Source organism: Peromyscus leucopus, chromosome 1 (assembly GCF_004664715.2).
Source record: "Peromyscus leucopus breed LL Stock chromosome 1, UCI_PerLeu_2.1, whole genome shotgun sequence".
In the NCBI taxonomy this organism is placed as follows: Eukaryota; Metazoa; Chordata; class Mammalia; order Rodentia; family Cricetidae; genus Peromyscus; species Peromyscus leucopus.
This window is the reverse complement of record NC_051063.1, coordinates 103451958-103474265: the sequence shown is the minus strand read 5'-3', so window position 1 is coordinate 103474265 and position 22308 is coordinate 103451958. Positions and strand designations below refer to the sequence as shown.

Genomic DNA, 22308 nt, shown 5'->3' with positions numbered 1-22308 from the left:
ACAATAAATAGGAGGAGAAAAAGAAAAGATTAAGGATCAAGAAAAAGAAAAAAAGAGAGGATTCCAGGGGCCAACCCCCAGCTACACAGCAAGCCATGGAGTAAGATGTAAAGAAAAGTATATAAAATAGAGAAAGACAAAAGCCCAGAGGCAAAAGTAGATGGGATAATTTAAGAAAAGCTGGCTCAGAATAAGTCAAGCTAAGGCTGGGCATTCATATCGAAAGAATAAGCCTCCCTGTGATTTATTTGGGAGCTGGGTGGCAGGCCCCACAAAGAGCCAAAGAGTAAAAATACCAACTATACTCAGCCAATAGCTCAAAACTCTTACATTTTAAATTAACCTGTATTTCTTATCTACCCTCTGCCACGTGGCTGTACCTTCTTTCAACACAGCATCTTCTTCTTGCTTCTCTCTGCATCTCTTGCAACTCCCAAGACTCTGCTCTTCTTCTTCCCACTGTCCTTTCAGTTTGGCTGTCCCGCCTAACCTGTCCATCTATTGGCCAGTCAGCTTTTTAATTAGCCAGTGAGAGTGATACATATTTACACTGCACAAAGTTGTTCCACAGCACCCAGAGGACAGCAACGAGCCCTTTGAAGAGCTCAGGACACATGGGGGCTGGAGAGGCGGCACAGTGGTTCTGAGCACTGACTGCTCTTCAAGAGGAGGCCAGTTCAATTCCCAGTGCCCATACGGCAGTTCACAACTGTCTGTAAACTCCAGCTCCAGGGGATCCAACACCCCCACACAGACATACATGCAGGCAAAACACAATGCACATAAAATAAATTATTAAAATGAAAAAAAGAAAAGAGCTCAGGACCTAGGGACCAGTTACATAATGGAGCAGACTACTACAGTGGCTCTGCCAGAAACATCAGAGAGTGGCTGGTGGGCGTCTGTAACATGCTGCACATGCCTACTGCTGGGAACATCAGCACATTGCTCACCATCAGCACAATGTCAACACAAAAACACAGATCTCACAGCCAATGTAGGTGGATTTTTCTTTCCCACCTGGCAGCTCCCAAATCACGACACAGAGACATGTTATTAATTACAAAAGCTCAGCTGATAGCTTGGGCTTGTTACTAACTAGCTCTTTCAACTTACATTGACCCATTTTTATTAATTTACTGTTTGCCTCATGACTTTATTCCCTGTACTCTGTACTGCCCATGCTGCATCCTCTCTGTCTAGCTGGCACCTTCCACCATCTCCACCTTCTTCTTCCCAGTGTCCTCTCTGCCCAGAAAATCCTGCCTCACTATTGGCCATCCAGCTTTTTATTAAACCAATCTGAGTGATAAATCTTCTCAGGCTACAGAAAGACTATTCCACAACAAGCGAATAAGAGAGTTTATTCTGGAGCCAAATATGAGTGACATGGCCTGGAGAACTCAGATAAGGTCACCCCAACACCGTGGTACAAAGGAATGACATCGTGAACTTTTTATAGTAACAGAACAAAGAGACAAGCAAGACGCCTTTCAGACACAGTAGTGGAAACATCAGGTAGGCAGCTTATTGCAAAACAGAGACATAGTCTGATACAGGCCTCGGGCTATATGGTGACAAGGCTTAGCCTACCCTGCGGCCGGTGAAAGCCAGACCTGTTTATACATTCCAAAGGGGACTTTACCTGATAGCCACAAGGGTGTCTTGTCAAATGTAGAGGTAGGCAGTAAATGGCTACTTAGAGGGTTAAAGATAGTTCAAGATAGTTTAGCTTGGACCTGGGACATTCCATCAATCTGTAAAGTTTTTATCAGTCAATCAGCTTGTTAGAATGTTCAACATAGTTGTCGCTATTTTTTTTTTTTTTCTCTTTCTGGGAAATTTGGTTCAAGGCATCAATGGCCAGGCCCGGCACAATGGACAGCACATCCTGTGCTTTTGGTCACAGCCCAATCACCCCGGTTACCTGGCCCAGCCTCAGCCTCCTGAGTCGGGTGGTCAGGTGAAATGTAAGCAACACATTTTGAAAAGCTCATCAAGCCTGCACTGCCAAGTGGACCCAGGATCTTGTTTCCTTGGAAACAATAAAGATAGATGTAATGTGTCCAGAGGCCCTTTCTCTGGGTCTCCAAACCCAAATGGTAAATTCTGTCCACTCTGGCTCAGATCCCCAGGCAAGACTTTTCAGTTTGCTTCATATCATTTCCAGCAGCAAAGTTGCCGATAGCCTATGATTTCAGAAAACAAGCCTGCTGGGTTGGTAAGAAATAAATTGTTACTCAAAGCAGGAGGTCATTATAACATTTTTATAGCTGCCTAATGTCCTTGGGAAAGCATTATTTCCTGTTAATTTTACAGCTGGCTTTCTCTGCCTCTGTTATTCCAGCCTAATGAACAGTAGGGAAGATTTTTACAATCGAAACTAATTTTTAGTTCGCAAGGGACAAACAGTGGAGGAAGAGGAAGTCAGCAGGCAAGAAGAAACAAGCCTATGCCTCACGAAGAGAGGCAAGGCCACTGTGTTGAAGACAGCAACAGGTTTCATTTATGGAGCTGTCCAGTAAAGTAGCCCTATCCACAAGGTAGCCATTTAAATGAGTTAAAACTAATTACATTAAAAATTATATTTGCAGCCCAGGCAGTGGTGGCACACACCTTTAATCCCAGCACTCGGGAGGCAGAGCCAGGCAGATCTCTGTGAGTTCGAGGCCAGCCTGGTCTACAAAACGAGATCTAGGACAGGCACCAAAACTACACAGAGAAACCCTGTCTCGAAAGACAAACAAACAAACAAACAAACTATATATATATATAATATATACATATATATACATATATATACATATATATATATATATACCAAAGTAATGGTGATCTGAATATATATATTCACTGGGTGAATGGTGATGCACACCTTTAATCCCAGCACTTGAGAGGCAGAGGCAGGCAGTTCTCTGTGAGTTTGAGGCCAGTCTGGTCTAGAGAGTGAGTTCCAGGACAACTAGGACTACACAGAGAAACCCTGTCTCAAAAAACAAACAAACAAAAACAAAAACAAAAAGAAAAGACATTAAATTAGGGCGGTGTGTGTCATTACTCAGGACCGGCTGGGTATTGAATACAGGGTCTTGTGTCAGCTAGGCTAACATTTTACCACTGAGGTCTCTCTATAGAGCCCAGTTTGACTTGAGATTCATGTCCCTCCCATCTCCAGCTCCTGGGAGCTGGGATTACAGGTGTAAGCCACCAAGGCTGACTAATGTTTTTAATTCTTTTGTGGCATTTAGCTATGTGTTAAATAGCCACACATTAAGGCAACGGAATTGGACTGTGCAGGCAGAGAACATCTTCATCACTGCACAAAGCTCTATTTAAGCTGGTCATGCAGGCACTGACCTGTAACCACAGCACTTGGGACGCAGACACACACACATAGACACAGACACAGACACACACACACACACACACACACACACACACACACACACACACACACACACACACATTGGATTTAACAGCAGTAGGTTAGAAGAGTCCAACGCAATGGTGATCTGAGTGCTGACAGGCAGAGTGGCAGGTGCAGACAACTTAGTATTCTTTCTAAGACACAAGCTGGCAACTGTGTAATTTACATGTCGAGCCCTGTGGCTCCGAGGCCTCACTGCCTAGCTCCTCCAGCACAAGACCTCCATGGTCTCCAAACTTCAACTCCCAACATGCCCTTCTGCGGGTGCTTTCGGGAAATGTAGTTTTTACAGCGCTTGGGCCCAGAGCTCCTAAGGCGAAGTTCAGCGCCCAAGCCACTGCGCTCCGCCTCTTCAGCGCTCGTTCCTGCCGCGGCAGGTGGCGGAATTGGCGTCCGACGCTTCACGCGGCGGCGACTTCGCTGCCTCTCGCCGCTCCACGGCTGTGAAGACGCCTAGACCCGGGGGAAACCCCGAGAATGCGTTGGCAGAGCGTCCACAAACACTAAGGGGCTGCGGGGTCGCTTCTGGTTCCCCGGGGCTCGAGGCATACTCGGTGGAAAGCGCACGCGCAACTGCAGGCCTGGCGGCCTCGGTAAACACCAAAAGGCGCCTGCGCGATGGGATCGCCTCTTGTTAGACACGCGGGGGCGCCTGAGCAAAGATATAACACCAATGAGGAGTAACAGAACTGTCCTCTTGTCTATCTGTGGTCCTTTGATTGTCTGCAAAGCACAGCCCCTTCGTTGCCTTGGTCCTCACACAGGACTTTTGCAAAGAACGTAAAGAACCAGAGAAGGATTCCAGAGCTATAGTCCAGCCTCCAACTTTTGACTTGCTATGTGACTTGGGTAAATTGCTTCCTTGGGAACCTAAGCTTTCTGACTTTTATAGATGGAATCAGCTTGTTGGGAGGGTCTAATGAGATCCAAGGATGGAAATGAAACTCGCAAGCAGTCTGTAAAGGCGGAAGATTATTACAGTCCGTTGATTGCAGGCTGAGAGGCGCATTTCCTCTTTCTGCAAATTGCAAACCTGGGATACATACCCAACAGGCCTGGGGCTAGCACAGGTCACTGTGTGAGCATGGGCTAGAGCCCAGCCGTTCTGCCTTTGGGCCTGAAGCCCTTCTTGGCACCCCAAGGACTAGTGTTTTTGTTGAATGTTGAAACAAGTCTACGTGTTCCAGAAAGCCCTGGAGGAGTCACAGTTAGGTTTCTGACCCAATTAGGTCTGATGAGAAAGGCCGGGCTCCACTGACTTGACCTACAGTCTCAGGAAGAAGAGGAGGATCTGAGCGTTCTTGGAGGAAGAGAACGGTGTAGCTGGAGCTATACAAACCATGCTTCGCATTGACGGTAGCCCCAGGGGTGGCAGATGAGGGGCCCACTAAGAGAAACAGACTGAATGGAAAGGGATGGGAAGACACTAGACTCCTGAGCCCCGGGGTGTACTGGTACTCGAATCACTTTAGTTGGGGCCAGCAGCCACCGGAAGTGATAGTGGAGCTGGCCTGCATGATGATAGGAAATGATGCATATTGAACTGAAGCTTTAAGAGCCTTTGGAAGCCAAGTGTAATGGCACACGCCTTTAATCCCATCTCTCGGGCAGTAGAGGCAGGTGGACAGCCAAGACGGTTACACAGAGAAACCCTGTCTTCAAAAACCAAAAAGAAGAAAAGAAGAAAAGAAGAAGAAGGAGAGAAGAGAAGAAGGAGAAGAAGAAGAAGAAGAAGAAGAAGAAGAAGAGAAGAAGAAGAAGAAGAAGAAGAAGAAGAAGAAGAAGAAGAAGAAGAAGAAGAAGAAGAAGAAGAAAGAGCCTTTGGAACATGTAGTTGAACAGGTGAACATACCATGCCACACATAGGACAAGTGAACTTTTCCATGTCTCTATGCCTTGCAGCAGTAGGCTTTATGCATCTGTTTATGGAGTGTTCAGAGATGAGGGAGAGACTGGAAGACACCGAGGTCTGGTTGATATGAGGCCTCCTTGGGCAACTCAGGGAAGGTGGATGCATGTAGAAATGGAAATCCAAGATATGTCCCACCTCCGAATATCTAATCCTCTGGCCCTCACTCACTGTTTCTGCTTTTCAGCCAGGGAAACTAAGGCTAAAGAAGGAAATGGAAGGCTGGGGATGGAACTCAGTTGGTGGAATACTGGCTAACATGCGCAAAGCCCTGGTTTCAAGCCCCAGCCCTGCATAGACTCAATATGGTGGCACATTTTTATAATCCCAGTACTCAGGAGGATCAGAAGTCTAAGGCTATCCTCAGCTACATAGCAAGTTCAAGGCCTGCCTGGGATATGATACATAAGTCCTCCTCAAAAAAACATGCACAGGGGTGTGGTTGGAAATTATCTTCTCTTTCTATGTGTGTGTTTCCATTTTGTCTGGATTTCATTGTTTGTTTTTTTTTTGAGACAAGATTTCTCTATATAGCCCTGGCTGTCCTGGAACTTGCTCTCTAAACCAGGCTGACCTCAGAACCCAGAGATCCACCTGCTTCTGCCTCCTGAGTGCTGGGATTAAAGGCATGTGCCACCACAGCTGGCTTCAGAGGGAGCTTTTGTAGGAAGGAAGACAGTTCTGCATTTGCTGTCCAGATAGAACTTCCCACTTTGAAGAGCAGGAGGCCGTGGTAGGGCCTCGGGGATCCTGTATGTCAGGCCGATGGAGTCTTGTTTTTTCTTTTCTTTTCTTCTCTTCTTTTCTCCTTCCTTTCTTTATTTCTTCTTTCTTTCTCTCCTCCTCATTTTTTTTTCTGAGTCAGGGTCTCTCTACTTAGCTCTGGCTGTCCTGGAATGCACTATGTAGGCCAAGCTGGATCTCTTGAACGCTCAGAGATCCTCCTGCCTCTGCCTCTGGCTCCCAAGCACTGGGATTAAAGGCGTGTGCACCACACCACACACCACACCACACCACACCACACCACACCACACCACACCACACCACCACCACCACCACCACCACCACCACCACCACTGCCTGGCTTGGATTTCTTTTTTAAGACAGCATATTGTTATGTAGCCCAGACTGGCTTCAGACTTGGAGTAATCCTCCTGTCCTCAGTCTCCAGAGTTCTATGTAGGCATGTGCCACCTTAGAAAAGGACTCACTAAGGACACACAGGAGTTGGGACAGAATTGGACCAGGATGGGGATCTTTCCATCACATGGCAGTGACCAAGCATCTTCATCAAACATTTATGGAGTATCTAATGTATACCTCTGAGAGGAGCTTTCTTAGAACCAATGGAAGCCAGAGTTGCAGTCAGCCCTGGGTTTTCATTAGCCCTCAACAGTGTCCATACTGTGACCTTGGGTAAGTCACTGCCCCTCTTTTATGGCTCCTGTTTTCTCTAAAGTGGAGGTGGTAAGCATTATCCTGGGCTGTCTGGGGGGGGGGTTAACTATAAATTAAATGAGTTATAACCTGTCCAGTACAAAGAACGGCACCAGTCATGTGGTAAGTAATAACTGCTGGCTGTCATTGCTTCTGGGAAAGACAGGTTAAAGCAGGCTACAGCCAGACAGCAGCCCCAGGTTTGTCCGTCTCCTCCAGACTTCCACAGCATGCCTCAGGCAACAGATCTGAAAGTGAAGCGGGGACCCGGCTCTCATGCTCTCCTCTGGGGAGACAGATGTCAACACCAGTGCCTGCTCATGCTCTGCCCACATCCCAAGGCCCAGAGAGAAGGGGATTCTTGTCCTGGGTTGCACATTCTAGCTTTGATCACACTGGAACCAGACAAGCTCCTTTGGAGTGGGAGGTAGTGAGGGATCTTCCTCAATGAAGGACAGAAGTCTAGATTCTTGGCCTGTGCTTTCTTTGAATGGAGCAGGCATTAGGGCCAGGAGGAGGTCCTACATGACAGACAGGACCCACCCACCAGACATTAGAAACTACATCCCTAGCCCACTCTGACTGAGGTGGGTGGTAATTTCAACTTTGGTCCAAACCTTTGTAAGTAATGGTTCAAAGTCCTTATTTAGAGGTGGAGAAGAAAAGTGCAGGAAAGCCAGAGAGAGGGACTCTGGTGAAGAAACAGACCTTGCCTTCAGGTGTGGGCTGTGTCTAGGAGCCAGATGGAAGGGGGCAGGACTCGGTTCCACCCCTTCTCCCCTGGGAGAGAGCCCCCAAGAAGGCCACCCAGCTGGATCTGTGGCTGTGGCTGGGGAGGAGGAAGTTGGGAAGGCAGAAGCAGGGTTGGAGTGTCGGATCTGGTCGGAGAGGCACCCACAGCAACTTGGCACGTGGGCGTAGGGAGTCCTGCTTAGGCTGGGGTTCCTGCAGGATTGGGGGCCTGAATTCTTCAGTCTGTGGCAGTGGAGGATAAAAATACCGTGGGAGCACACTCCTGGAGGAGGGATCCAAGCAGATTCAGAAATGAGTCACAGAACCAAGCCCTAAATTTAGAAGGTGCTGAAGGAGGCAGCCTCCCCCGGGGAGGACGTGGTGATGCCCGCTGACCCAGGACTCCATAAGACTTGGGGCAGGAAGAGTCCCCCAGGCAGTAATGCCCCATAGCAGCTGAGCCGACTGCAGGGCTGTTTCGGGACTAGATTTTTGATCCCAGAACAACCTAGAACCTCATTCTCACAGCAGAGCTCCAGGAGAGGCCCACCCACACCGGCCCCTTGCTCAGCTTGAGAAACAGTCCCTCTGCTCAGTACTCCTCTGCCCTGTGACTAGGAAGGGCCAGACCCCCTGTGCCCTGCTGGCAGGCACTGTGTGAGCACAAGGAGGTAATGCCGCTGGAGGAGGTCTCGGAACTGCGGATGAAGGCAGGGGACAACATGCCATCATCCCATGTGTGCTTACTGGGAACTCACTGTGGTCAGGCCACTGAGCTCAGCACTCCTGCCCAGCGGCTCTCTCTCCCCACTGTAATAATGTAAATCTCATCAGTCAGTCTTAGAGGCAAAGACAGTCTAGACATACTGAGGTCAAGAAAACTCTTTTAGATCCCAGCGCCGAGTGTTGAGGTCTTGACCCAGACAGCCTGGCTCCCTTGCCCAAGCCACTTTTCTGGACTAGTGCTAAGCTGGGTACTTCACTCCATCTGCAGGTCTCCTTGCCCATCATTCCCAGTCTATCCTCTAGTTTCTATGCCCTGAATTTTGGGGACTGCCCTTCCAAACTTGTTAGGTTCTGCTGCCCAGGCCATCCCCAGCCTCTGGGGAGAGAGAAGCCTATCCCCTCCATGAAGGACTTCACAGGGGACAGGTCCCAAAGGTCCTCCTTTGGTTCTCCTGTCTCAGTCTTTGGGGAGTCTCTTGAGCTAAGGGGTGCATCTAGGAAGACTCCAACTGAACCAAGGGAGTGCTTCCTCCACCCTCCCACCCCACAAAGGATCCCAGAGCCTGTGGCCACCACACCCCTGTGCAGGGGACCCTGCTGACAAGGTCCTGATGGCGCAGGAACTCAGTTTGATTGATAGCTGGGTCGATGCAGCCTTCCAGAAACCCTTGAATTTCCTGTTAGAGGCACCGGATCCATCTGCTGACTCCAAGTCCTCCCCTGGGCTCTGTGCTCAGGCTGGGTGGTGAGGGGGTGTCTGGGAATAGGCTGTCTAGTCCTTCTTCTGCCAGGGTGGACAATAACTCTTGGGGCTCCTGTGACACAGGTTGGGCCCCCTTCTCACAGCCCAGCAAGTCCTTCCTTTTGGTTTTTTTTTTTTCTTTCCTCTCAAAGCTGGATGGACCCTGAGGGCCTTGAGCAGGACAGTCATCACCATGTAGGCCTCTGGGGAGTGGTTCGGGTGACACTATGAGTGTGACCCTAGCCTGACTCTCCATATCCAGGGGACCTCAAGTTGAGGCACCTGTTGTAGATCTGGCTCTTACTGGACTTTATTTCCCTTGCTGTCAAAGTGGCTGACGGCCCCTGCCTAACCATCAGCCTGTGTGGTTGTGGAGTGAGACAAGTCTAAAGACCTGACCCGGCCTGGCACCTCCTCACATGATCAGGATGTGCAGAGCCGCGTGCACCACTGTTACTCGGATGCAGAGTGTGTATTTAACGGACATGGATGCCTGACATCTGTGCAAGCAGGGAACTGCCCTGCCCTGTGCGATTGGACAATGTGGGTGCAGCTGCCCCTCAGAGGTAAGCGTTTCAGATTTAGTAAGTATTTGGGGTGTATTTGTTGTAAAAATGATTTGGGGTGGGGGTGGGGATTTGGCTCTGTGGTAGAGCGCTTGCCTAGCAAGCCCAAGGCCCTGGGTTCGGTCCTCAGCTCTTTTAAAAAAAATGATTTGGGGTGTGTATGTGTGTGTTTTCTTGAGATGGGGTCTCATTACGTAATCTGGCTGACCTAGAACTTACTATAGAGACAGGCTGGCCTCAAATTCACACAGAGATCTTCCTGCCCCTGCCTCTGGGGTGCTGAGATTAAAGGCCTCAGTCATCACGCCCTGTGTGGTTGTGTCTGAAATTCAGATTTCACTAGGCATCCTGCATTTTCCACCTGGCAACTTCAATCTGATGGTGTGTATAATTATATATGTACATGCCTTTGTGTCGGGCTGGCCATGGATGTGACCGGGATGATGCGTGTCTGTGTGGAACCTCGATAGGGCAGCGAGTGGCGATATATGGCTGTGACACTGTCATCATGAATGAGGATGTGGGTGACCTTGAGTGACTGGCTTGGTGGCTGTGGCTCCTTCAGGGCAGCTCTGGGCTGTTTGTTCAGTGAGGCCCAGGAGTGCCTGAGACTCACCCTGGGTAAACACTTAGATCCGGACCTTGTGGGGCTTGGGTATCGCCCCTATTGTCACTGATTGGACATGGTCCTCTCAAGGCCAGGCCCACATGGAGGCCTGAGAGCCTAGGTGTGGAACTACCTCTCCATTCCACTTCCTGGTGACATCACACAGGCCACTGTCCAATCTTCTAGAACAGTGGTCTCAGGGCACTGTTGTGTTGCCCTAGACAACTTCTCAGCCTTTACTCCACCCTTAGTGGCAAACAGGGCTACCCCAGGAGGAAGGTGGGGGGAAAGGGGCCTGTGGGGGGTAATTTATCATCCAAAAGCCTCCATCTGTCTGGCTAGATGGTAAGTAAGGGTGAGCACCTCCTCAAGTCAAGGCTGAATGTGGGTGATCCATCTCTGTACTCCTGTCACTTCCGAGGCTGAGGCAGGACTGCCTCAAGTTCTAAACCAGCCTGCTGGACTACAGAGTCAGACCATGTCTCACAAAAACCAAAGCGGAGACATAGGCAGTGTGTGTGTGTGTGTGTGTGTGTGTGTGTGTGTGTGAAAGTAATAACTTGTCAAGTTGTCAAGATCCCCACAAGTAGAAAGGATGGGATGTAACCAGGGTGGGAGCAATTTCAGACTAGGAGTCAGGAGAACTGGGTCCTTTTTTCTTCATTCTGTGTAGCCCAGGATAGCTTCAAACTGCCTATGTAGGCGAGGATGACTCTGAATTTCTCTTGAATCTGCTGTCTCTGCCTTGAAAAGGCTAGGATTACATACTCCACTATACCCAGCTTCTGGGTTTTTATTTCCGATGACCCCTGCACTGTAGGCCCTGGTGTCTGTGCTTGTCAGGGTGGGTCCATGTAGTATCAGTCTGGGTGTTTTTAGACCTGGTGCAGGGAGTTGAGGGCATTGAGGAGCAGGTAAAAGGGGTAGCCCCAGGCAGGTAGCTCTGCAGGACCCTTGCACCAACAGCTGTCTGGCATAAATCTCAGTGACCTCTGCTTCTCCCCATTCCAGGAACCACAGTGCTGAGGTGCTGGAGGACCCTGAAGCACATGCCCTCTTCCTGAGGTTGCATGTGAGGCCCAGGCTTGTTCAGAACCTGCCTTGGGCCTGTGTCCTCACACTCCCCGAGCCTCTCTGTGTGCTGATGACTCTCTCACAGAACCTCTTATCTCTCTACCCCCATGGCACCCGCTCAGTGCCAAGCTTTGTGGAGCTGGGAGCCATAAAAGAGCCAGGCCAGCCTCTGACCTGGAACTTCCAGGGGCAACTTACCTACCTTCTGTAGAGGGGCATCGCTCTGGGCACCGACTGGGCTCAGCAGGCATCTTGCTTTGCCAACCTTTGCACTGTCTAATCTTGCCAGAATCTAACCACATCATGATGTTTCCTTAATCTTTTTCTTTTTTTTAAACTCAGGACCACCGTTTTGGACAATGTGTTCTCTGCTCATTCCATCCTCCAGTTGTAGTTTTGGTTACTTCTCTAGGGGGGAAGGGGGGAAAGACATACACAAGTCCTCATTGTAGTGATTCTCAGAGGTGAGAAAACAGGCAGGGAGAGGGAGAGAGAGAGAGAGAGACAGAGAGAGAGAGAGAGAGAGAGAGAGAGAGAGAGAGAGAGAGCGCTGTTTCCAGTCACACAGCTAGGAAAAGGTACTGTTAGGATCTGAACCCAGGTCCACAGCCAGGCTGTGGGAAGCAGGGGTGGCTGGGTCCTGGGACTCATGTCCAGACTCTTCTGCCAGGCTTGTTCCCTATCTCCTTGCCTCTCTCCTCTTGTATCTCCTGCTTAGGGGTGTGGTGGAACAGGATTTGTGGCTACTTTGTCACGCTCAAGAGGCTGTCAAAAGCCTCAGAGCCAGGGACACCTAAATTCCTGCGGTGGGGAGCATGTGTGGGCAAATTAACCAGTAGGATGATGAGTGACATCCGTCTGCTCATCCACCAGCAGGTCACCTGCTACACTCACCCTCAAGACTCAAAAGATTTGTTCTTAATCTAGATTATGTGAGTGACAGCTTGGCTCCTGTCCTCTGTCTCTCCCTAGCCAGCTGTCTTCACCTCAGGCTGGCACCTGAGGGCTGGGGAGGTCCTTCTGTCAGCTTGCCCTCACAGCACCACCTGCTCTCAGCCCAGCCTTACCTCCCCAGCAGCCCGGACTGGAAGGTGGGCATGAGAGATTTAGTAACTTGCTGCCTGATATCTGAGTGACGTTACCAGGGCGCAGAAAGCCATCAGGCAACTGCTGCCATTTCTTTCTTCATGGTCACTTCCTGAGGATCCAGTTCACAAAGCAGGCTTTGCTGGAGTCCCCTTTGGGCCGCCCACCAGCCTGGGAGCGTTGGCATCACACATACCCTGAGGCTTGGGGAAGGTGGACTGTGGTAGAGGAGGACTCAGCGCCTGAGGCCTCCCAAGCCCAAAGCCAGCACCCACTGCCACCTACTCATTCCCAGACAGTTCTAAAGAGTGGGTTTAGAGGGCGTGTGTATGTGTGTGTGTGTGTGTGTGTGTGTGTGTGTGGTTAGCTGACGCCGCCTCCCACGCTGCAGATGGGAGGCCTGGGTATCTAAGGTCATTGCACAGGTCTGATGCGGACCTGCAGGGTTTTGTTTAGTTTTTAGAGAAGATTCACTTTGTAGGAAGTCCCTTAGGGTCACCTGCCATCATGGCTACCTGCTTGCCCCTGGTTATTTTTATTTGTGGTACTAACAACTAAACCTAGGGCTCTACCACAAAGTTAGAGCCTCAGCCCTGATTTATTTATTAATTTATTTTCATTTGAGGCAAGGTCTGACTTAGTTGCCTGCACTGGTTTTGAACTCAATATGTAGCCCAGGAGAGCCTTAAACTTTGTGTCTTCCTGCCTCAGTCTCCCGAGTAGCTGGGATTATAGGCCTGTGCTACCACATCCAGCTTGCTGCTCATTTTTTAAACTGGGCACGATTTACAAACATCTCAGAGCCCTGAGCACTTCAGGAAAAAAAAAAAAAAAAAAAAAAAAAAAAAAAAAACCACATCTATTTTTGAACCCCAAGCGCTGATTCCTCAGCTTTCTCTTAACACTGTAAGAAAAGAACTCTGCATGGTGAAGCTGGGAGGTAACTTCTGAGGGCCCAGGGAGGGGATGCAGCGGGCAGAGCCAGGAGCCCTGGGTGTCAGAAGTTAATGCTCTGGCTCTGGTGTGGACGGCCATGAGCGCCCTCTGGCACTAGGTCAACGGTGGTCACTTATTACTCCTGTTAGCAGCAAGCTTATCCGGAGGGGCAAACACATCAAAGGCCTTCCCCGCTCTTCTGTGGCCCAGACCCAGGGACAGGGACAGACAGTCACACTCATACTGGCCTGGCTCTAGAAAAATTGAGCCCCCAGCCTCAGTTCACGTTGAATAGAGGGGGCAGAGCTGGCACAAGGAAGACCCAGAGGACCCGGGCTCCCAGGATGGAGGAGTGGGCAGAGGCATTAGCAGACAGCTCTTACACCAGGCTGTGGAGTGGGGCTCTGGGCCACTGTATTCTGCAGGGGGAGGGACAGGAGAGCTCCGGGTTCTGGGGCCCTGTGCTTTTGGGAGCCAGTGTAGTCTATAGGAAATGTATGTACACGTGGATGAGAGCTAAAGAGGGGCGGGCGCTAAAAACTGCTAACTAGGGGCTGGAGGAGGGGCCTGGTTCAGGACGGTTCTCTGGCCAGAGCAGAGCGAGACTGAAGTGGAAATTTTGCCAAATTCTGGCCAGCCTGTGAACCTTGAGCCTTTGAAGTTGGATCAACTTCCGGCTGGGATTGCACACCCTACTGGGAATTGAGTTGGGTGTGTGGAGGCTTATCACGCTCTGGGTTGTTGGGGGTTGCAAGCTGTGGCCATCTCTAAGTTACTGAGGGGCTGCCATCCCTATTCCTGTTAGTTAGTCTCTCAATAGTCGTGTGTGTGTGTGTGTGTGTGTGTGTGTCCACTTCGAATCCCTGACGTGTGTATGGGAACAGGCTCTTGCAGAAGCGTGTACCTGCAAGGGTGGGAGAGGGGAGGAGAGAAGCGACTCACAGTTAACTTCCAGAATCCCTCTCTCTCTGCACCGAGTCCTTACTCGGAGAGTCCATGTTCCTTTGCTACTTCGCTACATTGCCTACTGCTGCTCCCCAGTCCCTCGTTCTCAGCTGGTCTACAGCCGCAGCTCCCGGACCTTGCCCCTTCCGGGGGCTCACCGGGGCTGGCGCTAGGACCCGGCGGGGCGGGGCGGGGCGGGGCTCGGTGCTCCCGCAGCTCTTACCTCGGCTGCCTGGAAAATACCGAGCGAGGCGAGCGGAGCCCCGGAGCCCCGAGCCTAGCGGGAGGGAGGAGGGCAGAGGGGGCGCGCGGGGCGGGGGCGGGGGGCGCGGGGCGGGGCCGGCGGCGGGACCCACTGCTCCTACCCCTAGGGCCCCCGCGCGGCCCCCGGTCGCCCGGGCAGCAGCGGCGGCGGCGGCGGCGGAGGAGCTCGCACCCCGGCCCCGGCGGGCCCCAGCAGAGAAGCCCGCACAGGTGAGACTCGGCCCCCACGCCCCGCCCCCACCGCGGCCCCGCGCCGCTCGCTGCCGAGTTAGTTGAGCGAGTCCGGCCCGCACCGCGCGGGGACTCCGTGCCGGACCCGCACCTGCGGTCCCCAGGGTGCTGCCCGGCTCCCGCGGGCTCCTGCACCCGCTACGCAGCAAAGCCGCTCGCTGCCTGCCGCTCCAGGGAAGTGTGAGGTCGCTCCTTGTGGGAGGGTGGCCCCAGTGACTGTCCTGTGCCGGTCGACAGCCGCCCGGGGCCAGCACCTGCCCTTCTCGAGCTGCCCGCTGGCCCGGGACCCCGGGTAGCCCCACCCGCGCCCCCAGCGCACTGACTCTGGTCCCCAAACCGGTCTTGCAGGTCCCAGGAAGGTGGCGTCAGCATCTGCAGCCGCGTCGACGTTGTCGGAACCTCCGCGGAGGACCCAAGAGAGTCGTACTAGGTCCAGGGCCCCGGGCCTCTCCACGCTCCCTATGGAGAAGCCAGCTGCCTCAACGGAACCCCAAGGGCCTCGGCCCGCATTGGGCCGCGAAAGTGTCCAGGTGCCCGATGACCAGGACTTCCGCAGCTTCCGGTCAGAGTGTGAGGCCGAGGTGGGTTGGAACCTGACCTACAGCAAGGCCGGCGTGTCCGTGTGGGTGCAGGCTGTGGAGATGGATCGGACACTGCACAAGATCAAGGTAGGGTTGCCCTATGGTACCTGCCGCCTCCACTGCTCCCTAGCTCCCTCGCAGGAGTCTTCTTGTTCAGACTCAGGCCAGGGACCCGCAGAGGGGTGCATCTGGGCCCAGAGTCTCCTCCTATAAACCAGGAGGAGGCATGGTCCCCCATTACACACATGGGCTAACTGAGGCCCAGATAGGGCATGTGGATATGACTTATCTGGCTCACTGCACTCTAACCCAGGCATGCCTGTCTGTTTGGGAGATGGGTAGTGGCCAGGCCCACTTAGGGGAATAGTTTCTCTCAGGGATATCTCTTCCAGAATAGCATCCACGTGGACACCCCCCTCCCCCAGCTTGATTCACTAGGCCGGAGAATGACCCTTTAGCTCCGTCCCCCTGGTTCTTGAGCCTGAGATGGGTCTTTCGCTGTACTTTCTACACTCTTGGGTGCCAAGGATGGGATTCCTGCCTGCTGGATCCCTTGTCCTCCCTGTCCCTGCCCGGTTGTTCCACCAGGCTCTGAGTCTCCAGCAGGCCTTTAGGACTGTGGTTGGCAGCTCCTGAAAGCTCCCTTGCCCTGAACCACATGGGAGTGGGGGGCGGGGGTGGGGGAAGAGCCAGGGGGAGGCAGGGACTTGGAGTCCAGGGAAACCAGTTCAGAAAGCAGTGTGTACTCATCATCCCTCACTGCCATCTCCCCTCCTCCCAGTCCCATGATTCTCCTCTCTCTGTCATGACAGGGCAGGCTTGGGGTTGGATGGGCAGAGATCCTGGTCTAGGGGCCTCAGGAGCTGTCCGTCACACGAGTGGTTTTGTTGTGAGGGCCACATTTCAGGGTGTGAAGTTCCCTTCCTTAGCACCCTTCTGCTGCTCTGGCTCAGGCGAGGAGGATGCATTCCTGTTCTTAGAGGCCAGGGCACTGGACTTCACAGGGTCCCCCCTGCCTAGGGCCTGGCCTGTGACTCCTGGCTTCACACCAGAACCTGAGGCGCCGTCCATCCCCGCTGGCCCTGTGCTTTTCTGTCCTGCCGTAATCGTTCACAGCTTTCTCCACCTGTCCCCACGCGCTTGGCCTGCTCTTCCTGATGTCCCTTTGCCCTCTGTGACTGTCTCTGTATGCCCTGGCCCGCTGACTCTGAGTCCCCTTCCTCTGAGCTTCTCCAGGGCCTCGCCTAGGTCTGAGTCTGAGGGGCGGGAAGGAAGAGGCAGCTGGTGTGCCAGCATGGTGCCGCCTGTGTGCAGGCTTTTCCCACAGCGTCCGCCAGGGCAGTGATGTTGGGGAAAGACACAGGGAGGAACAAAGTGAAAGGTGGTGGAGGTGGACCATGACTGAGAAAGGCGGAACACCAGCAGCATTAGCCAGGCGGTGGTGGTGCACGCCTTTAATCCCAGCACTTGGAGGCAGAGGCAGGGAGATCTCGGTGAGTTGGAGACCAGCCTGGTCTGCAGAGTGAGTTCCAGGACAGCCAAACAAACAAACAAAAAACCCAAAACAAAAAATAAATCCCAGCAGTATTGTAGGAGCTGGGAAGTATGGCTTCCTTATAGGGCTGGCTGTCTAGGGAGTGTGTGTGTGTGTGTGTGTGTGTGTGTGTGTGTGTGTGCATGTGTATGGGGTGTGTGTGGGTACTCCTACCCTTTGTCAACAGGGCGGAGCTGCCTCCTCCATCTGGCTTGGTTAATGAATAAACCCAGCCTTGCCCAGGACAGGAGTTGGCAGATATAAGGACCAGGCTGCCTCCAACAGACCCCTTGTGGCTAGATTAGACTTGAGAATGGAGACTGTCTGAAAAAGCTGTGGTGTTATGGGCTTCTTTCTGGGCAGGACATAGGGCTTTTTTTTCCCAATACACAGGTTCCAGTTCTTCACCTGCTGAACAGAGGCTGAGGTACTAGACAGACTTTTGTACAATCAGCCTTGTAATCTTGTCCTCCTACAACAGGGTGCAGGTGAGGATCTGAGGACCAGGGAACAACAGGGGCTAGCACGTGGTCATGTGACTAAATCCCCAGAGAGGAGAGGAGAAAGGAGAGCGAGAGTTCTAGCTTCAAGGCTTGACGGGTTAGCCTCCAAGTCTAGTCTTGTTTCTGACTCTTCTCCCATACTGCCTCAGCCCCATTTCCCACAGTAGAGGAGGTGAGCAGAACCTAGGCCCAGGGGAGAGTGAGTGATACCTTAGTTATGGGTATCACCAGTGGCTAGCCTCCAGGCCTGGTCCTGTCAGCATAGCAGAAGGAACTCGGGGAGATGAGCAGAGGTCTCTGAGCTTCCTGTCCCTAGGTTCCAGAACTTCCAGTTGCCACACAGTTAATTCTATTTCTGATCCGCACCCTGTTCCTGGCCAAGCATTTTCTCTTGGTCATCTGATTTAGCCTCAGGCCAGTCCTGGGGCGTCATCAGTTTGTTTCTGTGTTACTAAGAAAGAAACAGACCAAGAGAAAGGTTACCCACCAGGCAGCGGTGGAATCCCAGCACTTGGGAGGCAGAGCCAGGTGGATCTCTGTGAGTTCAAGGCCAGCCTGGTCTACAGAGTGAGATCCAGGACAGGCTCCAAAACTATGCAGAGAAACCCTGTCTTGAAAAACAAAACAGAAAGAAAGAAGGAAGGAAGGAAGGAAGAAGGAAGGAAAAGGAACAAAGAAAGGAAGGGTACCCCACAAATGAGGCAGGAGTGTAACCCAGGCCAGCATGTTCCAGAGTTGCTGGCCCTCTCTGATGAACTTGCATCCTTATGCAACACTGGCCTTTAACCCCATCAATAACTCTTTGAAGAACTGAAGGACATTGTGTTCTCATCATCCCATTCTTGTTTGATGGATGACAAAGCTGAGGCCCAGAGGGGTGAGTGACTCTTGCCAAGGTCAGGTAGGAGTCAGAGTCCTGGGGATCACTGGGTCATTTCAGGAGGCTGTCCTCAACCTCAGATTTTTGTTGAGATTCTGTCCCCTCCCCTCCCCTATCTCCTGCACCAGGGCATGCCCTGTGCTCTGTGACTGTGTGTGGAGGGGGTGGCACCTTCCTATTTACTTGATTGATTTTATCCTGCTCTTCTCCCTATCTCTGTGTCCAAAGGTCCCTAGAAGCCACCATGGCTCTGGGCCCAGCAGTCAGAGCCAGGACAGAGGAAAGGGGATGATGGACACTACCCCTACTCTTTCCCTCCCTCCTGGCCTCCAGCCTGGCCTGGCTTCAGGCCTGTACTGGGCTCTGGGTAGTGGAGAGAAGGCAGACAGTGCTGCCTCAAAGTCTAGACCCGGCACCAGAGGCAGATGCTGAACTTGGACCCCAGAGACAAGGCAGAGGACCGCTCAGAACCCACATGCAGGTTTCCCAAAGCCTCGACCCACTTCCCCTCACTGTGAGAAGCAGAAAGCATTTCTCAGTCGTTCAGGGAACCGACTAGTTCTGGTATCCTTTTGCTGTGTGTGTGTGACTGAGGCCCATCACTCCCACTCTCTGGGCTGTCTGGTCATCTGCCGTTGGACCTTCCCGACTTGGAGGACCTCTGAACTCACTGGCTGGGCCACGGGCGAGAGATGACAAGCAGCCCGGCCGCTGTGTTCTGATGACCTGTACCCAGGTCTTCAGATGCCTACGGCATGCCTCTCCGTGTGACAGGCAGAGGACTCCTGGGTTCCTTCCCAACGTGTTCAAACCTTATGGAAAGCGGGAAGACAATTCTAAGCGGGTCCAGGCCGGCTGGACGGGGCCCAGGTTTGTGAGCGCACACAGAGGCAGGGGTGAGCCTAGTAGGAACCAGCACTTAGGACAAGAGCAGCCTGGTGTCAGAGGCTCTGGGGGCTGGGGGTTGGGGCAGGTGGGAGAGAGTTCTTGAGAGTGTATGGCTGAGAGCCTCTTGCTGCAGGAAACTGGGTAATGGGGGCCTGTCTGCTGACTTCAGTCCTGTAGCCCTCCCCTCCTGGCCCTGGCTCACTGTCCACCTGTCCCATGTCACAGGCACCTGGGGTACAGCCTCGCAAGCCAGTGTCCAAAGGCGCCCCTCTCATGAGCACTGCGTTCCCTTGTGACATGTGGCTCACTCAGGGTTCTCTTACACTTAGGAGTCTGAGACTCAAAGCCGTCCTGGGAAAGAAAGGGTGGGTGCAGAGGGCCCGGATGACTGTCCATTTTCTTACCGAGTCTGCCATCGTCCTGGGTGATGGGGCTCAACCCAGTGGAGCAGGTGTGGAAAAATGGAGGCCGGGCAGGAGTTCATGTGTGCAAGACTGAGTAGTTAGAAGAAGTGGCTGGAGCTGGATCAGAACCCAGGTCCTCGCCCCCCGCCCCCAATACACACAAAGCTGCTTTCTCTCTGCCCCTTGGCCTGGCTCTCAGTCCTGTTGGGCCTTTCTGTTTCCAGAACCCCACGGAGACTCACCCCCTGTCCTTGGGTCTCTCCATGCTGTGTCATTGTGATTGGAGACCTTGGAGGGGACCCAACTGGGTAAAAGTCCAGTCCTCACTCTGTGATCTGAGGGGTCACTTCACCTTTCTGGGTCTGTTTTCTTATCTGTGGTGGCCAGGGAGGGAGTTGATATGGTTTTAGGGTCTGGAGCTGGGGGAGTTCAGGTCCTGGCTTGGCCTTTTCCTCTCTAGGGTCAGTTTGTCCATCTCTGCAGGAGTTGCTGGACAGGTAGTTTGTAGAGGCGATCCTAACCTTAGGCCTGGGAAAGGTGATGAGACTTCACTGCAGGGCATGGGGTAAAGATGGTTAGCTAAAGCCCTGGGTGGTTTGTGCCCCAGTGAGTACCCTGAATCCAGGGATAGTGCTGAGGATCCCTGCCTTGGCTCTAGCCTGACCTGATGTAGGACACCTGGAATAAGGGGCTTCCAGAGCTGTCCTGGGGGGCACAGGGAGGGGGCAGTTCCAGAGGGGTGCCCAGGGAGTTAATGGTCTGTGCCGTGGGGAATGGGCAGTGGTGGCTGGAGGTGGTGAGGATGCCTTTCTGGCTGAGGTGCCTGCTGGAGTTGAAGCTCTACAAGAGACAACACAGGATACAAAGTCTTTGCTCAATGGCCCTGGGCGGGCTGCTTCTACTCCCTCATCTGTTCAGCGTGGACGGAAGTGTCAGCCTGCCTGTGTTCATCCTGCTCCTTCAGTTACCCATTCTGTGAGCATCATCGGGTAGCCTCTCTTCCCAGGCCCAGGCTGGAAGTCCAGGACAGCCAGGAATCAAAGGGCTCCCAGTGGAACCCAGAGCGGCCACTGAGCTGGCCAGTCTTCAGGATCAGGGAAGGCTTCCTGGAGTACCATGCCTGGGTGGTGGCTTTGGAATTGAGAGGGGAACGAGTAGGAGATTGACAGCATCGGGAGCATTCTGCACAGACGCGAAGAAGAGTAAAGGTGGATGGGGGAGACCCTGGGACAGATGCCCTGGGTGAGAATGGGAACTAGAAAGGAGTTAGAGAAGTAGACCAGGCCTTTGACTCTCTGGAATGGGGTGCGTTTTGGTGTCAGGGTTGGCTGTGAGGAGAGGCTGCAGCAGCAGCATCCATCTGGGCAATGGTACCAAGTCTATGCTGAAGCGGGGGTTGTGGGTAATGCAGCTTGGGATCAGTCCAGAAAGATTAGGGGGAGACAGGCTGCCAACTGGCTTGCTGAGTAGACTAAGGTAGAAGATGGTGGCACGCACAGCCCCTTGTGGCCCCTGTCCTGACGGTGGTGTGCCTCCAGGCTACGCCCCCATTGGGGGTAGGGGAGCCCTCAGCTCCTAGGCTGACTTGGTGCCCTCCACACCCAGTTCCCCAGGCTCCAGCGTTTAAACTTTAACGAGCCTCAGCTCAGTTTCCAGCCGAGAGTGTTTAAAGTTTCAGGAGATGAGAGAAAGGAGCGAGTCCTGGAGACAGCTGGGTTCTCTTTCGTCCCTTGTGCCTCCACGCCTGGCTGGACCACTTGGAGCCAGAGCCCCGGGTACCCTGACCCTGGAGACTCGGCTCTCTGTAGAGGTCTGGGACCTAGGCTGGGCCCCTCTGGAGGATTCCCATAGGTCTGGGTGCCAGGTTGCCAGCAAGCATAGATGGGACTAGAACCCATCACAGCCCAGTCCCCTTACCCAGGCAGATGATTATCCTCTGGCTACAGGTGGAGGGACACAGCTCGGAGTAGGTGTCAGGTTGGCGGTGTCCCCAACCCTCTTGGTGTTCTTTATGTCCTTTCCTAGCATCCTTACGTTGGTGTAGATGCTGTAGGTCCCTATAGAGATGAAAAAACCTAGGAAGGAAGAGTCTCATGCCAAATACACACTTGTCCCTATAGAGATGAAAAAACCTAGGAAGGAAGAGTCTCATGCCAAATACACACTTGTCAACTGCCATTCAACGGAGCCTGGGTTCATGGCTCAGGGCAGCTGGCACCGTTCTCTGGGGCTTTATTTGATTTATTTGTTTATTATACTTTGTGTGTGTATGTGCACATATGCATGCACATGCGTATGCCAAGGCGGGGGTGTGGCGGTCAGAGGACAATTTACCGAGGTTGGTTCTGTCCTTCCACCATGCGGGTCCCGGGGATTGAACCTGGGCCCTCAGTCTTGGTGGCAAGTACCTTCAGCTGCTGAGCCATCTCACTGCCCTCTCTGGACTCTAGCATACTACTCCCTTCTCGCCTTTTAGACCGGGCTCCCAGAAGACAGGCACATGCCACATCTCTAGAATCTTTCTGTCCTGGGGCAGGTATCACAAGAGTCCATACATTTAAGGAGTTCGTACTATATGCCAAGCAGGAATGTGTATGTGTATGCAGGAATTTGGCATCCAATCACACTTCTCAGACCCTGTTGTTATGAGGATCATATCCTGACAGAGAGCCAAGCAAAACAGAAGCAAACAACTGAAGAAGACACCAGAGGGTGGCCCTGTTCTGAGCACAGGGTAATGTGAGGGGGTGGAGGAGTCTGCGCCTGGACTTCTCTGTGTGGAACTGGATTGTGGGTGGCCGCGTGTGACACAGCCTTCTGACAGTTGGACTGTGGG

At 52.7% G+C, this 22308-nt stretch overlaps 1 protein-coding gene across 1 annotated transcript in view; it reads left to right on the top strand.

The window, feature by feature from the left end:
- Window positions 1-10360: 10360 nt before the first annotated feature.
- The window catches only part of Stard10 (StAR related lipid transfer domain containing 10), a 30391-nt gene continuing 18443 nt past the window's right edge, over window positions 10361-22308 (top strand). The window contains exons 1-3 of the mRNA XM_028877564.2: window positions 10361-10491; window positions 14559-14661; window positions 15031-15350. Coding sequence (XP_028733397.2) covers window positions 10489-10491; window positions 14559-14661; window positions 15031-15350 — 426 coding nt within the window. The 5' untranslated portion in view covers window positions 10361-10488. The remainder of the gene's footprint in view (window positions 10492-14558; window positions 14662-15030; window positions 15351-22308) is intronic.